The sequence below is a fragment of the Leptopilina heterotoma genome, unplaced genomic scaffold (genome assembly GCF_015476425.1).
Source record: "Leptopilina heterotoma isolate Lh14 unplaced genomic scaffold, ASM1547642v1 Lhet_18, whole genome shotgun sequence".
NCBI lineage: Eukaryota > Metazoa > Arthropoda > Insecta > Hymenoptera > Figitidae > Leptopilina > Leptopilina heterotoma.
In genome coordinates this window covers 291,744-315,128 of record NW_025110896.1, presented here as the reverse complement: position 1 = coordinate 315,128, position 23,385 = coordinate 291,744, and the positions used below count along the sequence as shown (strand labels likewise).

General features: G+C 25.1%; 1 protein-coding gene across 6 annotated transcripts in view; it reads left to right on the top strand.

The window, feature by feature from the left end:
* The window catches only part of LOC122499931 (transcription factor collier), a 181,482-nt gene extending 158,394 nt beyond the window's left edge, over positions 1-23,088 (top strand). Inside the window, exons 8-14 of one of the 6 annotated variants that reach the window (XR_006301410.1) lie at positions 2,919-3,051; positions 14,290-14,444; positions 14,770-14,896; positions 15,284-15,586; positions 18,166-18,387; positions 20,581-20,791; positions 22,364-22,499. Coding sequence is in view for 3 of the 6 variants with exons in the window: in XM_043608529.1 (XP_043464464.1) it covers positions 2,919-3,057; positions 14,290-14,444; positions 14,770-14,896; positions 15,284-15,586; positions 18,166-18,387; positions 22,364-22,476 (1,059 nt within the window). In the remaining 3 variants the exon portion in view is untranslated. Of the gene's footprint in view, positions 1-2,918; positions 3,058-14,289; positions 14,445-14,769; positions 14,897-15,283; positions 15,587-18,151; positions 18,388-20,580; positions 20,796-22,363 lie in introns of those variants that run through there. The other 5 variants (XR_006301408.1, XR_006301409.1, XM_043608530.1 and 2 more) reach the window with 5 other exon arrangements.
* The last annotated feature ends 297 nt before the right edge of the window (positions 23,089-23,385 follow it).

Sequence of the window (23,385 nt, the reverse complement as noted above, 5' to 3'; positions counted from 1 at the left end):
TTTCAAGAATTTTAATATAAATTTAATTATTTTCAACAATTTTGATGAAATTCTTTAAAAAAAAAATCATTATTATCAAAATTTTTTAATAAAATTCCTTCTAGAAATTCAATTACTTTCAAAAATTTAAACAAAATTCTTCGAAACAATTCAATAATTTTTGTGAATTGTAAAATTCTCCGAAAGATTTACATCTTCAAGAAAGAAATTAATAATTGAAAAAAATATTGATAAAATTTTTGAAATTAATTAAATTATTTTCAAATTTTGTTTACAAGAACAACTTTACAAGAATTCAATGATTTTCAGTAAATCGACAATTAAATTATTTTTGAAAATAATTAAATTCTTAAATAGAATTTAATTAAAACTTTTTTAAATAATTGAATGTCTGAGAAAAAAATTATTATTTCTAAGAATAATTGAATTTTTGAGAAATATAAAAAATAGGTGAATTTTTGAGAAGAATTTTATCAAAATTATATTTAAAATAATTGAATTCCTGTTTAAAATATACAATTCATTGATATTATTGAATTTTTTCGAAGAATTTAATAAAAATATTTAAAAATAATTGCATTTTCCCTGGAATTTAATTAAAATTGTATTTAAAATAATTGAATTCCAGCGAAAATTTCATTATTTTTAATAATAATTGAATTCTTAAATTGGATTTTATTAAAAGTTTTCTAAATAATTTAACTCCTGTGAAAAACAAAATTCAATTATTTTTTTAAATAATTGAATTTTCTTGGAGAATTTTTAGAAGATTTTTAAAAATAATTGAAATTTTCGAAGAAATTAATTAAAATTGTGATTGAAAATAAGTGAAATCCTCATAAGAATTTTATTATTTATATAAAAATAATTGAATTCTTTACGAAGATTTTTATTATTCATAAATTGCCTAAAGAATTTTATTACAACTATTGAAAATAATTGATTTTTCATATTCTTCTGTAATTTCCAAAAACCTTTTCTTTCTGAATTTTAGAAATAAATCTTTCTCTGTAATTTGTAGACAATATTTTCTCTCTATAAAGAAAATATTTTTTTATAAAAATTTTTTTATAAAAAAAAATTCTTTTTGTAATTTTTAATTAAAATATTCCTATTATTTTAATTTACAAACGTAATTTTTTTTCATAATTTACTGTCCGCTTAGAATTATTAAATTAAATTACAATAGAATTTTTTTTCAAACTGCCGAAAAAATTATTTTCTTTATCGGAAAATAGACAAAAAAATTAATTTCTGGTAGAAGAAATTTTTTTTTAATTTCTATTTTTTAATAATATTTTTTTTTTTAAGGGAGGGTGGTTTATGTAGTATATTTATTATAAGCGAGTAGTTTAGCGAATAATAAGGAAAAATGAGTAAATTACAAATTAATGAAAATAAATTTTGTAAGAATGGAAAATAGACAAAAAAAAATTAATTTCCGGTAGAATATCTTTTTTAATTTTTTTTTATTGTTTTTTTTCAATAAAAATTTATTTATTTATTTTTTTTTTTGAGGAGGGATTATGTAGGTATATAAGTAAATTATTTATAGCGAATAATAGAGAATAATAAATAAATTATAAATCAACAAAAATAAATTTTCTAAGAAAAAAAATGATACAAAAAAAATAATTTCTTGTACAGTAGATATTATATTTTTTTAGGGAGGGGAAGGGTTTCATGTATGGGACATTTTACGATAAGCGAATGTGTCGCAGAAGTCAGAGACCGCACTCTATTCGGTGGAATCCAGTAATTAGCTCAGCATCCCATCAGCACTTCCCATTTAGAAAGACGCGTCTCTCTTACTATAATTTTTTTTCTTCTTCTCCTTCTTCTTTTTCTTCTTGGTTGAAATAACCTTTTTTTTATCCTTCTTTGCTTGAGTTGAGACGTTGAGAGTTGGTGTGACAAAACAAAAGACAGAATTAAAGAATAAAATAACAAAAAGAAGGATATTGCCTCTCTTGCCCTGATTCCTTTCCTCCTCTCTCTCCTCTCCTCAACTTTTTCCTTTTATCCCTATTTTGTGAATCCCTTTTGCCCCCCTTACTTGGCAAACCAAGAAGCTTCAACCAAAATTAAAACATTTACTACACTTAGAAATTTCTTTGGGAATTGCTTATCGCTGAAACTCTTGAAAATTAAAATGCTAAGCTCTCAGAGCTGTGCTCTGTTTGGGGGAGAGAGAAATTTCCATTTCTAGGAATATTTCTTTAGATAACCAAAGTGATACACTTGACAAATTTTTAATCACGCAACTTTTAGTTTCTTTCTGCGTCGATTCTTTTTGTGACACTGTTTCTTTTTATCGATTTAGCTTTTTATTTCAAATACCTTTTTTATTTCCTTTATTTTATTTTTTTATTTATTTTTTTTTTTTTTTTCACTTATTTTTTTATTTATTTTTTAAATACAATTTTTTTTACCTATTGGTACCAGAAACATTGCTTTTTTTCTTCGAATATAAAATTTCCCATGAATATTATTTTTTTTTTATTTATTTCTCACTTTAATTTTTTTTTATTCTTAGAAACTTTAGAAATTATTTATAGTCGCGTATAAGCCAACAAAAATAAAAAAAACGCCCCTATTTAAAAAAAAATTCTTCTCTAAGAAGAAGCAAAAAAAAAAAAATATTTGTAACATTTGTAATAATAAAAATGGTAAAAACTAATATTAATAATAATAATAAAAATAATAATGTCTAATAAAAAATTACAGTATAATAATATTGAAAGATTTTTGCCCATACGAACTTTAAATAAATAAAGAATTACAATAATAAAGTTAGTTAAAATAAATGTTTATTTTTAAGTTAAATTAAAATGAAATAAGAAAAATAATGACAGTAATAATAAATAATTATATTTTTGTGAAGGAGGGATAAAATAATTTTTTTTTATTGTTTACAGGTTGTAATATCAACGCAAGTCGGCGTTGAGGGTCCCTTATTGGCCGTCTCTGACAATATGTTTGTGCACAATAATAGCAAACATGGACGTCGAGCGAAGAGATTGGATCCGAGTGATCCTGGCGAATATAATAGTGAGTGTAAGAAAAACCACATGTACTTTGTTTTCCGCAACTTTTAATTTTTCTTTTCCTTCTTTTTGTTTTATTTATTTATTTATTTTTTTTTTGAAGAAATTTATCCGCTTAAACTTGTGTACCGCAAAAATTGCTATATCACTTTTATATGGAGATATAAACTTAAAGCTATGTTCGCAGAAACAATCTACTACTTAGCGGATGGAACGATTCTCAACAAAGGTGATTATATCATCAAGATAAACAATATTTTAATATCTGTTAACTTGGTAAATCAAGTTTAAGCGGTTAATCAATTTATTATTAATCCATGTCCTTTGCAATAATTTATAGCGAAATTTATTCAATTTTCTCTCTACTTTTTTATGGCCGGTAATTTTATTTTTTTTTTTAATTTATATTTAAACAAATTCTTTTTGTATTTCTTGAAAAAAAATTTCTTGTAAATTAGAAAAAAATTTTTATTTCTGTAATTTAGAAACAATAATTTTTTCTAATTTACAAAAAATATTTGTTTCTACATTTTAGAAATTTATTATTTTTTCTAATTTACAAAAAATTTGTTTATATAGGGTAAGTGCGGGTATAGTCGGACAGTACTAGTAGTCGGACACTTTCGTGTTTTTTGGCAAATAAATAATAATGCATTGTGATAATTACTTTAAAAAGTATACTAGACGAATGTGTGAAGTTTTTATTTTATTAAAATAGTGTTATTTTCGAAAATAATTAAACAAGAAATATTTTATTTAATGTTTTAAAAATCATGGTGTCCGACTATAGATACAACCATTTTCGAGTAGCGTGATGAGTGGCACAAAGTTTTGTTGATAATTAATCATAAATATTAAAACTTATAGGGTTTAAATATTATATTAATAACTTCTAATATGCTTTAATTCCATTTTCCAGCAGATAGCAATTAAAAAATTATCTTTTTTACTTTATACATTCAAAATATCTGACAGATGTCCGACTATAGAAACAAGGGGAAAAAGTGTCCGACTACTAAAGCATTCGTAATTTTTTATTAAAATGTTTATATTTTATTAAATACTCAACTATTTGTAACAAATTTATATGATTTTTAATCCTGAAGAACTTCTTTAATTAATAATGTGCTTATAAACACAGTAGATATTTGCTATTTCAAGAAAAAAAGCATAATTTAAGATTGTATCCTTAAGTGTCCGACTACTAGTGCATTTACCCTATTTTAGAAACATTTTTTGTAATTTATAAAAAATCTTTTTGTTACCATATTTAAAAGGTTTTTTTTTGAAAGTAGATTTTTTTTCCTGTAATTTCGAGAAATTTTCCAAAACTTACAAAAACTATTTTATTCTGAAACTTGGACAAAGTTTTTCTTATTCTGTATTTTGGAAAACAAAAATTTATTTCTGTAATTTACAGGCAAAATTTTTTTTTCTGCAATTTTCAAAATATTTTTCCTTCTACTGAAAAAAATTTCTTTCAGTAATTTATGAATTACTTTTTCGTTTTGTAATTTAAATCTTTAAACGATATTTTCTTCCTATAATTTAGTCCTTAGAAGTAAATAAATATTTTTTTAAAACACTTTTTCTTTCTAAGATTTATAAAAAATATTTCTTTCAGTAATTTATGAATAAAACTCTTTCTTTTTGTCATTTAAATTTTCAAAATAAATTTTCGTCCCATAATTTACTGTCTTTAAAAGTAAATAAATATTTTTTTCAAATACTTTTTCTTTCTAAAATTTTTAAAAAATATTTCTTTCAGTAATTTATAAATAAAAATCTTTTTTCTTGTCATTTAAATTTTTAAACTAAATTTTCGTCCCATTATTTACTGTCGTAAAAAAAATATTTTCAAAAAATTTTCTCTCTGTAGTTTAGAGATAAATTCTCTTTCTGAAAATTTACAGACAAAATTTCCTTTCTGCAATTTACAAAAAAGTTTCTTCCCTTTAGTATTTCATAGAAAAATTTTTATTTCATTAATTTAGAAACAAAATTTTCTTTTTGTAATTTTAATTTACAGACATACAAAGTCAATTTTCTTTTTTCGCATAGAAAATATTGTTTTTCTGTAAGATAAAAAATTTTTTTTATTTATTTTACTTTTTTTAATTTTGTATTTGTTTATTTTTATTTTGCAAATATAATTTTGTTGTAATTTATTTATTTAAAACACTAAATAGGAATATAAAAAAAAATTGCTTTGGTAAATTAGTAAATTTACGAAAGAAATAAATTGTTTTTTCCCTGACTGCCGACAAAAATTATTTTCTCTAAATTACAGAAGATTTTATTTTTCCCGGTAATTTATTAAATTTGAAAAAAAGAAGAGAAAAGATTGTTTGGTGAATTTAAATAATGCAGAAGTGGAATTTTTTTTTTTTTTTTTGCTTTTTTGTCTGTCGGGGAAGAAATTTGGGAAGATCGGTTAACATATAGGCTGAAGGAGAATTCTGAAATGGTGGGCACGTGGAAAGTGAGAGAAAAGGAGAGGAGAGAGGGTGGAGAGGAGAGGAGTCATAGGGCAATTCAGCAAAGTTTGGCCTCGGCCGCGCATACAAACGGCTGATATCATCCCCTCGCAACCTACACCCCTTAACGTTCCACCATTCGTTTGTTCGTTTCTCGGCTTCCTACCACTATTCGAGAGACAAGACAAGATGTAAATCAATGGGAGAAGGAGAAACGAAGGATCCATTCTCTCCCTTATATCTAAGCTTTCTTTTCACCCTCTTGATTTTCTCTATCGTCTTTCTCCTTCCCCTCTTGCCTCTTGGATTCCGTCTCTCTTTTTTGTCTCTTCTCTCTCTCTATGACTTTCTCTCTTTTTTCTCTTATTGCCTTTCTCTCACTCTCTCTCTCTCTCTCTCTCTCTCTCTCTCTCTCTCTCTCTCTCTCTCTCTCTCTCTCTCTCTCTCTCTCTCTCTCTCTCTCTCTCTCTCTCTCTCTGATATTCTCTTACTCTCTCTCTCTCTCTTTTCTCTCTCTGATATTCTCTTACTCTCTCTCTTTTCTCTCTCTGATATTCTCTTACTCTCTCTTTTTTCTCTCTCTACCTTTCTCTCACTCTCTCTTTTTTCTCTCTCTCTCTCTCTCCCTCTCTCTCTTTTCTCTCTCTCTCTCTCTCCCTCTCTCTCTTTCGTGAAAAATTGAAAGAAAGAAAAAATAGAAAGAAAAGAAGAGAAAAAGAGTGAAAGAAAGAGAAGAAAGAAAGAAAGAGAAAAAAGAAAGAAAGAGAGAGAGAGAAAGAGAAAATAGGGAAAGAGAGACTCTCTCTCTCACGAGAGAGAAAGAAAGAGGGGGGAAGTTCCTCTCTTCCACCTCCTTGTCTGGTTAGATGCCACGAAACGCAAAGACAGGGAGAATTGCTTCCTTCCTCTTCTCTCTGTATTCTTCACTGTACTTATTTTTCTTTGTCGCACACATCTCTATACTTTCCTATTTTCGACTCTTTCCCCTCCCCCCCCCCCTTTTCACCCCTTTTCCATCCTCTCGCGCACTCTCCATGACTACGAAAGTTGGTTTGTGAATGCTAAGTTTAAGTTTTAAGCCATCCAGAGCGTTTCTTTCTTTCTTTCTTTTTCTTTTTTTTTGATTTTACATTCAGGGGGGAAAAATGAAATAAAATAACTTTTAGTACTTTTATAGTAAATTTCAAAATTTCGTCAATTCTAATCAAATTTTTTTTTTACAAAAAGAATAAATTTTACTATTTGCAAATTATGACTCAACTTTTTTATTTTTGAATCAGTAAATTTTACTGTTTAGCTACAAATTTAATTTTACTGCTTTTATAGTTAAATTTAATCTCTCGGTAATTTGTAATCAAATTTTACTAAAAAATTTTACAAAAAAAACAAAATTTTTCCTTTTTAACTATTTTTAAACAAGTAAATTTTACTATTTCAAAATTACTACTAAATTCTTTTTTATTTACGAATCGATAAATTTTACTATTTTCGAATTACTACTCAATTGGTTTCTTTACAAATTAGTACAATTTACTATATATAAATTACTATTTTACTGTTTTTATAGTCAAATTTAATCTCTCGGTAATTTGTAGTTAATTTTTACTAACAAAGTTTATGATAAAACAAAATTTGTCCTTTTTAACTATTTTCAAACAAGTAAATTTTACTATTTCCAAATTTTATAGTGACAATAATTCTAACATTTTTTTGAAACTGACAAATTTTACTACTTCAAAATTACTACAAATTTTTTTTTTACAAATCGGTAAATTTTACTATTTCTAAATCACTACTCAATTTTTCTATTTTTAAATCAGTAAAATTTACTATATATATTAAAATATTAATTACTATTTTACTGTTTTTATAGTCAAATTTTGAACTCGCAGTAAGTTTTAGTCAATTTTTACTATTTTTGAATTGCTAGTTTACTACTTTTTTCATTGAAATTCATAGGTAATGTTAATAATTTTCAATTTTTAACACTTTTCACTGACAAATTTTCCCATAAAAACAAACAAATTTTTCTGTTTCAAATAAGTAAATTTTACTGTTTCCGAATTAATAAGAAATATTATTTCTGAATTGCAACTTTACTATTTTCATAGTAAAATCTATAAACTGACAGTAATTTTGTTAATTTTTATTAACAAAGTGTACAAAAAATACCAATTTGTCCTTTTTAACTATTTTCAAGGTAGTAAATTTTACTATTTCAAGTAATTTACTATTTTTATTATAAATTGAAACTGACATTAATTTTAGTTAATTTTTACTTTTTTTGAACCAGTAAATTTTCCTGTTTACAAATTAGTACTTTACTGTTTTTATAGTCAAATTTAATCCCTCAGTAATTTGTAGTCAATTTTGACTAAAAAGTTTTACAAAAAAAAACAAAATTTGTCCTTTTTAAATATTTTTAAATGAGTAAATTTTACTATTTTCAAATTTCTGCTTTACTGTTTTTACAGTCAAATTTAATCCCTCAGTAATTTTTAGTCAATTTTGACTTACCAAGTTTAAAAAAAAACAAATCTGTCCTTTTTAAATATTTTCAAAGGAGTAAATTTTACTATTTACGAATTTTTACTTTACTATTTTTATTGTAAAATTTAAACTGACATTAATTGTTTGTCAATTTTTAATATTTTTGATTGAGTAAATTTTACTATTCCAGAATTACTACTGAATTTTTTTTCTCTTTTGGAATCAGTAAAATTTTCTATATAAATTACTGTTTTACTATTTTTATAGTCAAATTTAAACTCTTAGTCCTTTTTAACTATTTTCAATGCAGTAAATTTTACTATTTTAAGTAGTTTACTATTCTTATTATATAATTGAAAATGCCATTAATTTCAGTCAATTTTTACTATTTTTGATTGAATAAATTTTACTATTTCCGATTTTACTATTTTTCATAGTGAAATTTAAAATTTCAGTAATTTTTGTTAATTTTTTCCCGTTTTAGGAAAAAGTAAATTTTAGTATTTCAGCATTAGTAGAAATTACTATTTCTGAATTAATTGTTTACTTTGTTTATAGTAAAATTTACACCGACGTAGCAAAATTTCCTCAGCCGAAAATTGTAAAAAATTGTCAATAATTCCTGACAGTTTGGATTTTTCTCTGGTAAATAACAAAAGTAACTGAAAAAAATTTTTTTTCTTTGTACCAACAAGAAAAAAGTCAAGTTCAAATACTTTTTTTCGTTTCCAGATTGAAATAAGCAAAAAATTGACATTTTATTTCACTTTATAAAATGCGAAAAAAGAATATTTAGAAAAATCAGAAAGAAATTTTATCGATGAGAACTTTTTTTTGTTGATTGAATAATTTTGTAATATTGAATTTTTTTTCTATGATTGTTAAAAACGAAAATATAAAAGAAAGAACTTTTTGGTTAACGAGAAGAAAAACGCAGGAAGCAGTAAAGCAGCATCCTAGCAACACTCAGAGATTTTATTTATTTCGAGTTGCTGCTCTTGTTTCCGGTCTCCATTCTCACAATTTTCATTCCCCTTTTTTTTGCGTTCTCTCTTGTTTTTTTCATTCTTCATCCCTTCCCTTTAAGGCTAATACTCAACTGTGTGTGCTTTTATTCTGGTCAAAACAATTCCAACACAAAAGAGCATAATATATACCGCAGGAAGTAAATGAAAAATTGCCAGAGATTTCTGATTTTTTTTCTACTCTTTTCGAACGAGTCGCAATAAATTTGACTCTTACTTTTCGAATGAAGTGAAAAAAGTAAATAAATTCACAATTTTTCTGATTATTTGTTGATAATTTTTTTTCTTATTTATTTGAATAACAAAATTCAATTATATTTACTTTATTAGTTTTTAAATTTTCTTGTTTATAATTACGTTCTTAGTTCTTAAATGGCTGAGTTTACTTTACTGTCTGACTGAAATTGACCTGAACTACTTAATTTTAAGGTAATTTTTTAAACTTTTTGGAACTCTCTGAAATTATTTTTTTATTTATCTAACAATCCCCTACGTCTCACTAAATACTTACTTTACTACTTAGAACATATTTTTGCCGTTTTCTTTCTTTTCTGAAAAATAATTAATAATAATAATGACAATTTTTATTTCTACTAATTTTTTTTAATCGTTTTGTTAATAGTAATTTTTTTAGTAATTCAATAGTAAATTAAAAAAATTACGTTAATACTAAAAATAAATAATACATAATAACAAATATATTTTTAAGTCTGATTTTTCTTCTTGTCTGACTAAATATTTGCTATACTACTTAGAACATATTTTCACTATTTTTTTTTGTCATTTACATTCATAAAATAATATTCGTCTTTGTATGATTTGAGACTTTTTGTAAAAAGGTGTTTTTTCTGTAAATAATTTTTCTTTCCTTGGAATTTTAATTTTTCGTATTTTTCTTTCGTTGGAATTTTTAGTTTTCTTTCTCTGGAATCGTAATTTTTCGTATTTTTCCTTCGCTGGGAATTTAATTTTTAGTGATTTTCTTTCACTGGAATTTTAATTTTTCGTATTTTTCTTTTACTTATTTAAAATTCTAGCAAAAGAAAACTACGAAAATTTTTTAATTTTCGTAGTTTTCTAATTTTCTTTTGTTAGAATTTTAATTTTTCGAATTTTACTAATAAATTGGTAGAAATTACTTTTTGCGAATAAAAATTACTAATTTAAAGGCAAAAAGTAAATTAGTAATTAAAATTATAAAACATTTTTACAAATTTAAATTTATGGAGTGAATAATGTTACAAAATGTTATAAATATAAATAATTATGATTAATAATTATTAATTGAAAGGAGAAAGAGAAAAACGGTGGAAATATATTCTAAGTAGTAAAATAAGTGTTTAGTCAGACAAACTTTAAATTCGTAAACTTTATAATAATTTAATTCGTCAACTACGAAAAAACACCCCTAAAAAATAAAGTGTCTGACTAAACATTTACTATACTACTTAGAATATATTTTCAACGTTTTTCTTTCTGATATATAAAAAAAAATAGAGGAAAATAAAAATGAAAAAATTGCTCGGATCACTTTGGATTTGGAAAGAGACAATAGAGTTGATTCGTATAATGTAGAGGGTGTTCCATATAAAACGCTTGGGTTGAGGGATGAGGAGCGACAAACGACTCTCGCGGCAGTTTGTTAAGAACGACGAGATTTATTATTCGCAGTCAGCGGGAACCGAAAAGTGTTTGAGAGTCACTGCATGGCAATATACCATGATGTCAGCCACTATGCCATTGCCGCTGCCGCGCTCTGTTCCTGCCGAGGCTGAAAACGTGTTACAGGGGAGAGAGAAAGAGAGAGAAAGAGAGAGAGAGAGGCTTGACTTTACCGAGGTACAAAATGATATCATTGGGTTATAAATTCGAAGCAAAGAGAAAAGAGAGAGGGTGAGAGAATCGTACTTCTCCCTTCTTGTTACAACCCTTCTCTTCTGTATAACTCTCACTCTCGATCTCCCATTTTCTCTCTATATTTCCTGTTTCCGCTTCTCTCTCTCTCTCTCTCTCTCTTCTTCCCTCCCTTTTTTCCTTCTCTCTTTCTCTTTTTTTCTCTCTTGTTCCCTCTTTTTTTCTTTCTCTCTTTTTACTCTCTTTCTCTCTCTAACTTTTAACTTTTTCTCTTTCTAACTTTTTTTTCTCTCTCTCTTTCTTTCTCTCTCGATTTCGCTTTTTTCTCTCTCCTTCGCTCTTTATCTCTCGTTCGCTGTCTCTCGGTTTCTTTTTCTCTCTCGCTCTCCTTTTCTCCGTCATTCGATTTTTCTCGCTCTTCTTTTCTCTCCCTCTTTTGCTCTTTCTCTCTCCTTTTTCTCTTTCGTTTGCTACCGTTAAGAGGAACGACTCGCGAAAAGAGAGAGAGAGAGAGAGAGAGAGAGAGAAAAACAGAAGGAGAAAAAAAGATAGAAAGAGAGAAAAGGCAGAAAGAGTAAAAAATACAGAAAGAGTAAAAAAGGCAGAGAAGAAAAAAAAGTAAAAAGAGAGAGAGAGAGAGAAAAAATACAGAAACAGAGTAAAAAAGAGAGAGAAGGAGTAAAAAAGAGGAAAAAGAGAGAGAAAAGACAGAAAAAGAGTAAAAAAAAAGATAGAAAGAGAGAGAAGACAGAAAGACTAAAAAAGAGAGGGAAAAAAAGAGAAAGAGAGAGAAAAAACAGAAAGAGAGTAAAAAAAGAGTGAGTGAAAAAAGAATGTAAGAGTAAGACAGAGAAAAAGTATATATATTTTTCCCTCCCCAGTTTTGCGTGAAATCTCCCATTGTTATATACATGGAGCAAGAAAATATATACGTATATATAACTGCCATAGACTCGGCCTCCACCGAATAAACAGAATATTCAGATAATTTTCCATATCCCAAACCCTCGACCAACGCAACGCTATACAGCTCTCTCTCGATCCCCCTCTGTGCGCGGTTGCACACGATTTTGTTTTACCTTTCATTCTCCTCTCTTACACCCCAAAGTACTTCGCTACAGTCCCACTTATGGGGCAAACGTCCCTGATGAACAAACAAATCGAAATTTATATGGGTTTTTATCTCTCCTTAACTAATCAGCATTTCTATATTTTATACAGTTTTGTGATATTTTTCTTCTTTTTTTTTTGACAATTTTCTTTATTAATTTGTGTACAAAATTTATTTATTAATTTTTGGGAAAGAAAAGTATTGTTAATTTAAATAATCACAATTATTGGGGAATAAAAATTGTTTTTTTGTCATAGTGATGTATTAATATTTAATACTTATCAAATTTATTAGAAAATGTTTTCCAAATTTTAGAAATTATTTTCCAAGTTTAAGGAAATAAGGAAATTAATTTGTAATTTTTATAAATGATTTTATAATTTTTACGAAACGATTTTCTGACTTTAAGAAATGCATTTCTAACTTCAAGATATAATTTTATTTTTATAAATGATTTTCTGACTTTAAGAAATTATTTTCTAACTTTAAGAAACGATTTTATAACTTAAAGAAATTGTATTTTAATTTTTAAAAACGATTTTTTGACTTCAAGAAATTATTTTTTAACTTTGAGATGTAATTTTATTTTGAAAAACGATTTCCTAAATAAGAAATTGTTTTTTTGTCTTTAAAAAACGATTTTCACCTCGATTTTCTTATTTTTAGAAACGATATTCGAACTTTAGAAACCGATTTTCTAACCTTAAAAAATGTTTTCTAATGTTTGGAATTAATTTTCTAACTTTAAGAAATAATTATATTTTTAAAAACGATTTTTTGACTTTAAGAAATTATTTTTTAACTTTAAGATATAATTTTGTTTTTAGAAACGATTTCCTGACTAAGAAATTGTTTTTTTGTCTTTAAAAAACAATTTTCACCTCGATTTTCTAATTTTTAGAAACGATATTCGAACTTTAAGAAACGATTTAATAACCTTAAAAAATGATTTTCTAATGTTTGGAAATAATTTTCTAATTTTAAGAAATAATTTAATTTTTGGAAACGATTTTCTGACTTTGCGAAATTATTTTGTAACTTTAAGAAACGATTTTCTAACTGAAATAAATTCTATTCTAATTTTTTAAAAACGATTTTTTGACTTTAAGAAATTATTTTTTAACTTTGAGATATGATTTTATTTTTAAAAACGATTTCCTTACTAAGAAATGGATTTTTGTCTTTAAAAAACGATTTTTACCTTGATTTTCTAACTTTAACAATTTTCTAATTTTTAGTAACGATATTCGAACTTTAAGAAACAATTTTTGTAACCTTAAAAAATGATTTTCTAAAGTTTGGAAATAATTTTTTAACTTTAAAATTTTATTTTATTTTTAGAAACAGTTTTCTGCATTCAAGAAATTATTTTCATTTTCTTATTTTTATAAACGATATTCTAGCTTGAAGAATCAATTTTTTTACCTTACAAAATGATTTTCAAATGTTTGGAAACAATTTTCTAACTTTCAGATATAATTTTATTTTTAGAAACGTTATTCTGACTCAAAGAAATTATTTTCTATCTTTAAAAAACGATTTTTACTTCGATTTTCTAACTTTCAGAAATGATTTTCTATTTTTTAGAAACGATATTCTAACTTTAAGAAACGATTTTCTAACTTTAAGAAATGATTTTTTAAGTTTTAGAAAAAGTATTCTAACTTTAAGAAATTAGTTTCTATTTTGAAGAAATGTTTTCGTATTTTTAAAAAACCATCGTCTAATTTTTTAAAACAATTTTTCAACCTTTAGAAATTGTTTTCTTATTTTTAAAAATAATTTTCTAATTTCTAAGAATCATTACCTAATTATTAAAAAAACATTATCTAATTTTTAAAAATGGTTTCATTTGTAAAATTTACTATTTAAATAAAAGTCATTTTAATAAAAAAATAAATAAATAAATAAAATTATTCCTGTTATACAAAATAAATTATTATTTATTAAATAGTAAGAATAAATGAATATAATAAAAATAAAAAAAATTGACAGAGATACCAAAGTCTAAATTCGTTTACATTTTAAAACCAAAAGTAATTGACAAATATCCTACTTTTAAGCTTAAAACTGGATTTAGTCAATGGACTTAAAATAATACTCTCAGGGGTAAAATTCAGTCAAGAATATTTCTATAATGTAAACGGTTTTAGTAAAAATTGGACTAAAGATAAGATTTATTTTTCACAGTGCAGTACAATAACAATAAATCAAAATAAAAAAGAAGTAACAATTTTTATTTTATTTTATTAATTAAAAAATTTTTTTTTCTTTTCTACTTTCAGGCATTTATCCTCCAATTCCTGTCGCGACACCCTGCATAAAAGCGATATCTCCCAGTGAGGGGTGGACGCAGGGGGGTTCAACAGTGATAATAATCGGTGACAACTTCTTCGATGGTTTACAAGTCGTATTTGGCACCATGCTCGTATGGAGTGAGGTTCGTTATAATTTTAATTGCATTTCTAGAAATTGTTTCACTCTTCTCGTAAAATAATAATAATAACAACTTAATAAGAATAATAGTAATGATAATAAAAATAATAATATAATAAACAATAATTCAACTTGATTCGGAGTGATCGTTCGACACAATGTTTTTATTTTAACTAAGACGATCGAGTGATAAATTCAAATATTTATTAATAATAGTAGTAATAATAACATTAATAATAATAATAATAAAATAATAATAACAATAATAATAATAATATTCTTGAATATTTTCAACAAATTTTTTTTTCTTTTGTTCTTCATTTCTATAGTTAATAACGGCTCACGCAATTAGAGTTCAAACTCCACCACGACAAATACCAGGAGTTGTCGAGGTGACATTATCCTACAAAAGTAAACAATTCTGTAAAGGATCTCCAGGAAGATTCGTTTATGTCTGTAAGTAAATATTTCCCTATAATTATTTGTAATTTCTTAATTTTATTTCTAGAATTATAAACAAAAGTTTTATTTAATTTTTTATTAACACAAATTACTTCTGACTTTAGACGATAAAAAAAATTTTTTATTTAAAAGTATTTTATTTTATTATTTTATTTATTAAATAAAATACTTTTAAATACAAATTTTTTTTCGAATCTACTACTTGGTATAAATATATTGCATAGCTCTTGTTAATTACATTTTATAAAAAACGAAAAAGAATATTAATTGACAATTTTAATATTAAAAATTAGATTAGATTAAAAATTAAATTAGAGTAAGTATAAATAAATTTTAATTAATAAATTTTTGTATTTAAAGACAAAAAAAAATATTTTGCAGCGTTGAATGAACCGACGATCGACTACGGATTTCAGAGGTTACAAAAATTAATACCACGACATCCCGGCGATCCGGAGAAGTTACCGAAGGAAATAATTTTAAAGAGAGCTGCCGATCTGGCTGAGGCACTTTACAGTATGCCTAGGGGTGGGAATGCAAGTATCACAGGGGCACCGAGAAGTCCAGTTTCCGGTCATCCACCGGCACCGCCGACATCAAGTTCCGCCACTGCTTTCAACTCGTACACTGGCCAACTTGCTGTCACCGTCCAGGAAAATGGTAGCACCGCCAAATGGACGGACGGTGAGTAATTTTTGCCTAAAAAGAGAATTCTTATGCATTTCTTTTGAACTACAAAAAACTACATTCAGAAATTGGAAAACTGAAAATTTTATATTAAATCTATTTTTTATATATATTTTCGAAAATAATAATTTAAGAAAAAGGAAATGGTAAGGCCTAAAGATAGATTTTAAGGTTTTGTCTGACTAAAACAGTCTTTTACTACTAGAAAAAGATTTACTGATATTACCATACTAATAGTAATTAATACCAACAAAAATAAACAACAAGAAAGATAATACTAATTTTTATAATATGGATTTAAAAGATCTGAAGATCTGTCTGACTGAAATTGACTTGTACTACTTACTGATAGTAAATTTACTTTACATTTTTGTTCTATTTTTACTATTTTTAGAGAAAATTTAAAAAAAGGTCTTGATAGCTTTCGGAGATTAATACACTCTTCTTCTGTTGATAGAATTTTTTTTAGGGGCATTTACAAACCTGTCTGATTAAAATCGCTTCTACTACTTACAAGTAGTTTTTATTCTTAAGAAAAAAATTTACAGACGTTATATAGACTTTTGGTTGACTTTAACTTTGCTCCACTACTGACAGTACATTAATAGCAGTTTAGAAACTATTTTGTCTGACTAAAAACACTTTTACTACTTAAAATAAACACTTTTACTTTCTTTTTTAACTTTTACTACTTTAAAAGTATTTTTACTGGTTTCAATAAATTTAGAAAAGTCCTGAAGATTTTTAAATGACAAAAACTTTGTTTTCTTCGTAACAGCGCATTAATAGAAATTTTTTTAAATCTTCGTCTGACTAAAACATTGTTTACTACTTAACAATTATTACTAAAAGCAGTTTTGCTACTTAGAATAAATTTTATAGAAGTCTTTTTTTTACTAAAAGTTTTTTTTATTATAAACAGCATAATGATAGGAATGTAGAAACTGCTTGTCTGACTAATGATTGTTTTAATACTTATAGAAAAATTGCAGAAAATTGTAAAGAGTTTTGGTTTATTAATAATTAATATAGTTAAAAAAAATCAAAATATTACAGAAACTGCTTATCTATAGGAAGTTAGAAACTATTTTTCTGACCAAAAAGGTCCGAAAATATATTTACAGAAATACGTCTGACTGAAAAATTCTGTTACTACTTATTCTATATTCATACAAAAGAACGTAAGTGTATTCAACAAGCATGTTGAAAAAAAATTTTGAAACTTTTTGTCTGACCTAAAAATTCTTATACTACTTAGAATAAATTTACAGAAGTTTCAAAGTCTTTTAAGTGACTAAAACTTTGTGTTTTATCGCAAACAGAATTATAACAGAAATGTCGATACTATTTATCTGACTAAAACAACTTATACTACTTAAAAGTTGTTTTACTTACACTACTAAACACAAAAATACTTGTCTGACTAAAAATTTATTTTACTTCTTTTAGTGAACAGGCAAAAATTTTTGCACGCGATTACATAAATTTGGAAATAGTTTTGTATTTTCTATTATATAAAACATTTTTTTATCACTAGCTTGTATAATTCTTTAAAATTTACTTGTCTGGACAAAAATTACCTATACTACTTGTAAATTTTCTATTACTTGTTTCAAGAAGATTTTTCGATTTTTAAAGTAGAAAAACTTCGACCCACTAAAAATAGATTAAATAGGATATTTACAACAAATATGAAAATTCTTGTCTGACTAAAAATGTTTTCTACTACTTTCAGTAGTTTTAGTAAAAATGCGACGTCCGCTGTCTGACCAAAACAATTTTTTCTACTAATGACAAGAAATTGACAAAGATTTTGTCTGACAGCAATTGACGTTTACTATACTTACGATAGTAATTTTGTGACGAAAATTTAATTAATAGAAACGGAGATTTTTATCTGTCTGACTAAAAATAGTTTCTACTACTTTTAGTATTTGTAGAAAAATACTAGAAAAAATTCGTCTGACAGCAAATGATTTTTACTACTTATGATAGTTATTGTAACGAAAATTGAATTCATATTTACGAAAATTTTTATTTGTCTGACTAAAAATTGTTTCTACTACTTTCAGTAGTTCTATTAAAAAAACGAAGTCTGCTGTCTGACTAAAACAATTTTTTCTACTACTGACAGGAAATTTATAAAAATTTCAAAGAATTTCGCCTGATTGTAATTGACTGTTACTACTTATAACATTTATTGTAATGAAAATTGAATTTATTATTTGAAATATTTTTATTTGTCTGACTAAAATTGGTTCCTACTACTTTGTGTAGTTTCAGTAAAAAAGCGAAGTCTGCGTCTGACCAAAACAATTTGTTCTACTTCTGACGAGAAATTGCCAAAAAATTCGTCTGACTGCAAATAACTTTTACTAATTATGACAGGAATTGTTACGGAGATTTTTACCTTGTCTGACTAAAAATAGTTTTTACTACTTACAGTTAGATTTACAAAAAAAATAAAAAAAAATAAAAAAACGTCCATTTTTGTAGGGAAAAATTTTTAGCACATTAATTGAAGAAAAAATCGGATACTGACGATTTTTGTATGACGGGCAGGTTTCTATTTTTAGACGGCGGTTCGGTAACGTCAGGCGCCGGAGCTGGAGGTGGAGGCGGCGGCGGCGGCAACACTGTCGACGCCTATAGGCAAAGTAGCAGCGCGAGTCCACGGGGGGTTGTAACCAGTGGCGGTTACTGCGGAAGTTCCGCCAGCACGCCGCACAGTCACAGCACAAGCGGAAGTTACTCCGTCGCCAATCCCTACACCGGAAGTCCGACCCTCTACACTTCGCGTAAGTCTCACCACCACCACCATACAACCAACTCTAATTAACAGCGAACATCTCTATTATATGCGCAAGCGCTTATCTTCTTAACGTTCAAGATTCACCGACGAACGCAATCTTCATTATTAATTTTATATTCTGAGAACTTGAAATTGCGCCCAATTCAGATGCCCCATGACGATATTTCGCGACAATCATTCGCGGAAAAACAGACAAAGAACTCCTTTGGTTTTTTTTTCTTCTTTTTGCAAAATTTATTAAGGACAGTTTTTCAAAGGATTTGAAATTGAGACAGAAAAACGAATCAAAAATGTTGCTTCGCAACACTTTTGATTCGTTTTTTTGTCTCAATGTAATATTCTTAGAAAAACTGTAAACAAAAAAATTATATTTTTGTTTTCAATTTTAAAAATTCGTCTTCGTCACAGGGAGAAGAAGAAATTTTTTTTATTGTTTTTAATTAATCTCCTTTTAATTTTTATTTATTTCAAATAAAAAATGTTATTTTGCACAAACAAATATTTTGAGTGCAGTATTAAGTATTTTATTTCATCGAAATAAAATTTATTTTGTAAGAAACAAAATTTTATTTTATTCCAGAAAATTTATTGATTTGAATAATTTTATATTTTGCATAAATAAATTTTTTTTTATTTGCAGCAAATAAAATTTGTATCAATTAAAAATTATGTAAATCAAAAAAAATTTGTAACAATTAAAATCTATTTGAAACAATAAAATTAATTTTTGACAAATAAAAATTATTTGTGACAAATAAGAATTATTTGAATCAAATAAATTTTAATTCCATTAAATTTAAAAATATTTGTCACAAATAAATTTTCTAGATTGTAACAAATTTTCTATTAAAACCAAATTTTATTAGCAGAAAAAAATTTTTTTGTAATAAAAACAAAATTTTATTTTGCATATAAAAAAGCTTTTTACTTGAATAAAATGAAAATTATTAAAAAAATAAAATTTATTTGAATAAACATTTTTCATGTAAAAGAAAATTTTATTTTGTGCGAGCAAATTTATTTGAAGAATTTATTATTTCGCAGAAATAAATTTTTTAGCCGAAAATAAATTTTTTCAAATTGAACCAAATGAATCACAATTAAAATTTATTAGAACGTAACAAAATTTAATTGTAAAAAATAAAATTTATGTACAAGCAAAATTCTATTTTGCACAAATAACTTTTTTTTAGTAGACATTAATTTTTTATTGAAAACAAATTTTATTTTGTCCAGTAGATTTTTTGGACAGAAATAATTTTTTTTTTAGATCGAAATAAAATTTATTTTGTAGAAGATAAATTTAATTGTTAATAATCAATTTTTTATTTGATCGAAATAAAATTTATTTGTACTAAAATAAAATTAATTGTAAAAAATAAAATTTATTCGAACAAAATTTTATTGACACAAATAAGTTTTTTGGTCGGAAATGAATTGTTTATTTGAACTAAATATTATTATTGTATAAACAATTTTCCGCACAAAATTTTTTGGGCGGAAAGGAATTTTTTGTTTTGAACTAAATAAATTTTATTTACAATAAATAAAATTTATTTTCAAAAAATACAGTTTATTAACAACAAATATAGTTTCTTTGTAACAAATTAATTTCTATTTGCCTGGGAGACAGAAAATTATCTCCGATGAAAATTTATAACTTTTCTCTTAGTGCATTTTTCTGTCTTTAAAAATTTTAAATCAGAATATAAAATACAATAATATTATATTGCTGCGTCCCAAATTAATAAATAAGTAAATAAAAATAAAGTAGTAAATAAATAAGTAAACAAATAAGTAAAGAAATAAGTAACTAAATAAATAAGTAAATAAGTAAATAAATAAATAGGTAAATAAATATTTAAACAAATGAGTAAAGAAATAAGTAAATAATTAAATAAATAGATTTATAAATTAGAAAATAAATTAGTAAATAAATAAGTAAAGAAATAAATAAATAATTAAGAAAGTAAATAAATAAGTAACTAATTTGCTTTTAGGAAACAAACATTTTTTTTTCTCAATAAACAATAAATAAATTTGCATGAGCACGAGGCTGAAGTTTGCATTTTAATTTTGCTTAATTGTCGCACACACTATTATTATCATTATTATTATTTTTTTTCCTCCTCATTTATTTGCATTCACTTATTATTTTCCTTGTGGATTTTCATTTTAGCGCACGAACAATATGGCATTTTCTATACGTCCGGGGACGGAAGTGCGTTCGCCCCTGTAGTTCGACCACCGACCACCTCAGTCCCACCGCACTGGTCCACACAGCACCACCTCGCCACAGCCGCCCAGTAACCGCTAACCGTCCACCACCATCACCACCAACCCCATGCACTGTGATTAAAAATATTATGAGAATCCGGCTAAGAAAGAGTGTAGGTACTTCCCCAAAAATATTTCTCTTCTCCACCCCCCTTTTATTCTAATTCAATTCAATTTGCATATTTTCTATTTGTCAAGAGAGAAAAAAAATTAGAATACTTTTTTTTCATCCCCCAATTCAGAATTATTCAGAAAATGGTAGAGTTTCATTTTTTCTTTTTCTTTCAGATCACTGTAAAAATTAAGTTTTTTGCATCTTAAATTCACATTTTCGGGAATTTATTTTCTTTAATTAATTAATTAATTTTAAAGAATTAATTAAAACAATATATTTTAAAGATATTGAATTAATTAATGAATTAATCATTTAATTAAGTTTAATTAAGCTTCCAATTGATTATATTAAAATTGTAGAAAAATAATATTCTTTTATTAAAAATTACTTGTCCGAAAGTATTTTTTTTTCATTTCTTACATTTTGTATTTTAATTAAATAATTATGCAGAATTTTTTTATTTAATTATATTGAGTCAATCAATTAATCATTTAATTAAGGTTTGAGTTAATTCTATTCAAATTGTAGAATAATTGTTCTTTTATTGAAAATCACTTGTCTGAAAATATTTATTTTTATTTCTTTTCGTTTTCTTACAATTTGAATTTGAATTTATTAATTTTAACGAATTTTTTTTATTGAGTCATTATTTGTTTAAATTTATTCTATTGAGCCAATCTTTAACATTCAAATGGAACTTATTTAAATTGTGGAAAAATAACATTTTTATTAAAATTCACTTGTTCTAAATTATTCGTTATTTTTTATTTTTTTATATACAATTTTAATTCTAATTAATTAATTTTTAAAAATTTTTTTAAATTTTATTGAGTCAATTGATCAAATAATCATTTAATTAACTTTCGAGTTGACTATTTTCAAATTGTGGAAAAATAACATTTTTATTAAAATCCACTTGTTCAAAATTATTCGTTTATATTTATTTATTTTTTATTTTCTTATACAATTGGAATTAATTTTTTCAATTAAATTATTAATTGACGTTCGAGCTGATGATATTCAAATTCTAGAAAAAATAATATTTTTATTAAAAGCCACTTGTCTGGGTGTTTTTTTTTATTTATTTATTTTCTTCTTATTTTTGCACAATTTGAATTTGAATTAATTAATTAATTAATTTCTAAGAATGAATTCTAAAAATTAATAAAATATTAAATTTCACATTTAGTCGATTTAACATTTCAGTAAAAAATTCGACTTAAACTATATTTTTACAGTGTTCACTTTTTTTTATTAACCATTACTCGCACGTGCTTGTTTTTTAATTTGTTTAAAAAAAACAATTTTCCTCATTCGTATTATAAAATTCGCTAATTAACTAAATTTTTGCAAATTTTTTAAATTAACAGAAATTTTTTTATTTGCTAAACAATTATTTTCTAAGCCAAAAACTACAATAATAAATAATTATTTTCTATTGAAAATTGAAAAAAATCTAATTTCCTTTTTTTGGGAATTTTATTTTTTTGAGACTTCTTCGTAATAAAAACTTTTTAACTTTATATTCGAGGGAATTGTAGAAAAAAAAATGATAATTGAAATGTTACAGGATTGGGAGAAGTAGTGGGATCACCGTTCAACATGAATCCATTTATGTTGCCAACTTGTAATCAAGGATATTCCACAACTGGCAGTCCACTTTTATCCTCGAATGGTAAATAGTGTTACGAGATGTAAGCTGCGCCGAGAATATCAACAATTTCACAAAAAAAAGAAAAAAAAATTGGCGGAGCTTTTTTACTTTCCTTTCGACAATATATCGAGAATATTTTTTCAAAATGTCATCTCAACTGTTTTGGAAAATGTGCAGAAAATTTTCCCTCAATGGGAAAAAAAATTATTTTTTCACACTTTTTTTTTCCTTGTCAAAATAATCAGATTTCAATTGAATTGTCCAGATGAAAGAATGAAAAAAAAAAGAAAATTGTAACCATCACTGATTTCTATTGATGACAATGATAGGAAATTAAAAACAAATAGTTAATTAGAGAAAATATGACGAATATCGGGAAAAAATTAAAACCAGTGCAAATTTGAAAAATTTAAATTTACAGAAAACAAGATATCGTCTATTTAAATTAGTTGATGCAGTCGAATTAATAAACAAGAAATTGTATACATATCGTGTAAATTATGAGGAAGCAGGATTTTCCTCGTTGGAAAATTAACACTCGTATATAATAATAAAAAAATGAAGGAATTTGTGCCGGAAGGAAATTTAAAATGGAAGGCAAAAATAAAAGAATTTACAATAAAGGAAAAGAAAATAAATTCTTCACGTCATTTATTTCAAAATAATTGATTTGTGATAGAATTCGATTTTTTGGGAATTTTTCATGAAATTCTAATTTCTCATTTTCTTTTCAATTTTTCAAAATTGAATCAAAGTTTAAAATTTTCTTTTAGAGAAAAATGTAGAAATTTTAGATTTTATAAAATGGAATTGACACTTTAGTTTTCTAAAAACGAAATTTATTAATTTGGATTTATTTGGAAAAACATTCAACTTGAAATAAATAAATAAATTTTTGGAATATAATTTGTCTTTTATTAAATTTTGATAATTTATGC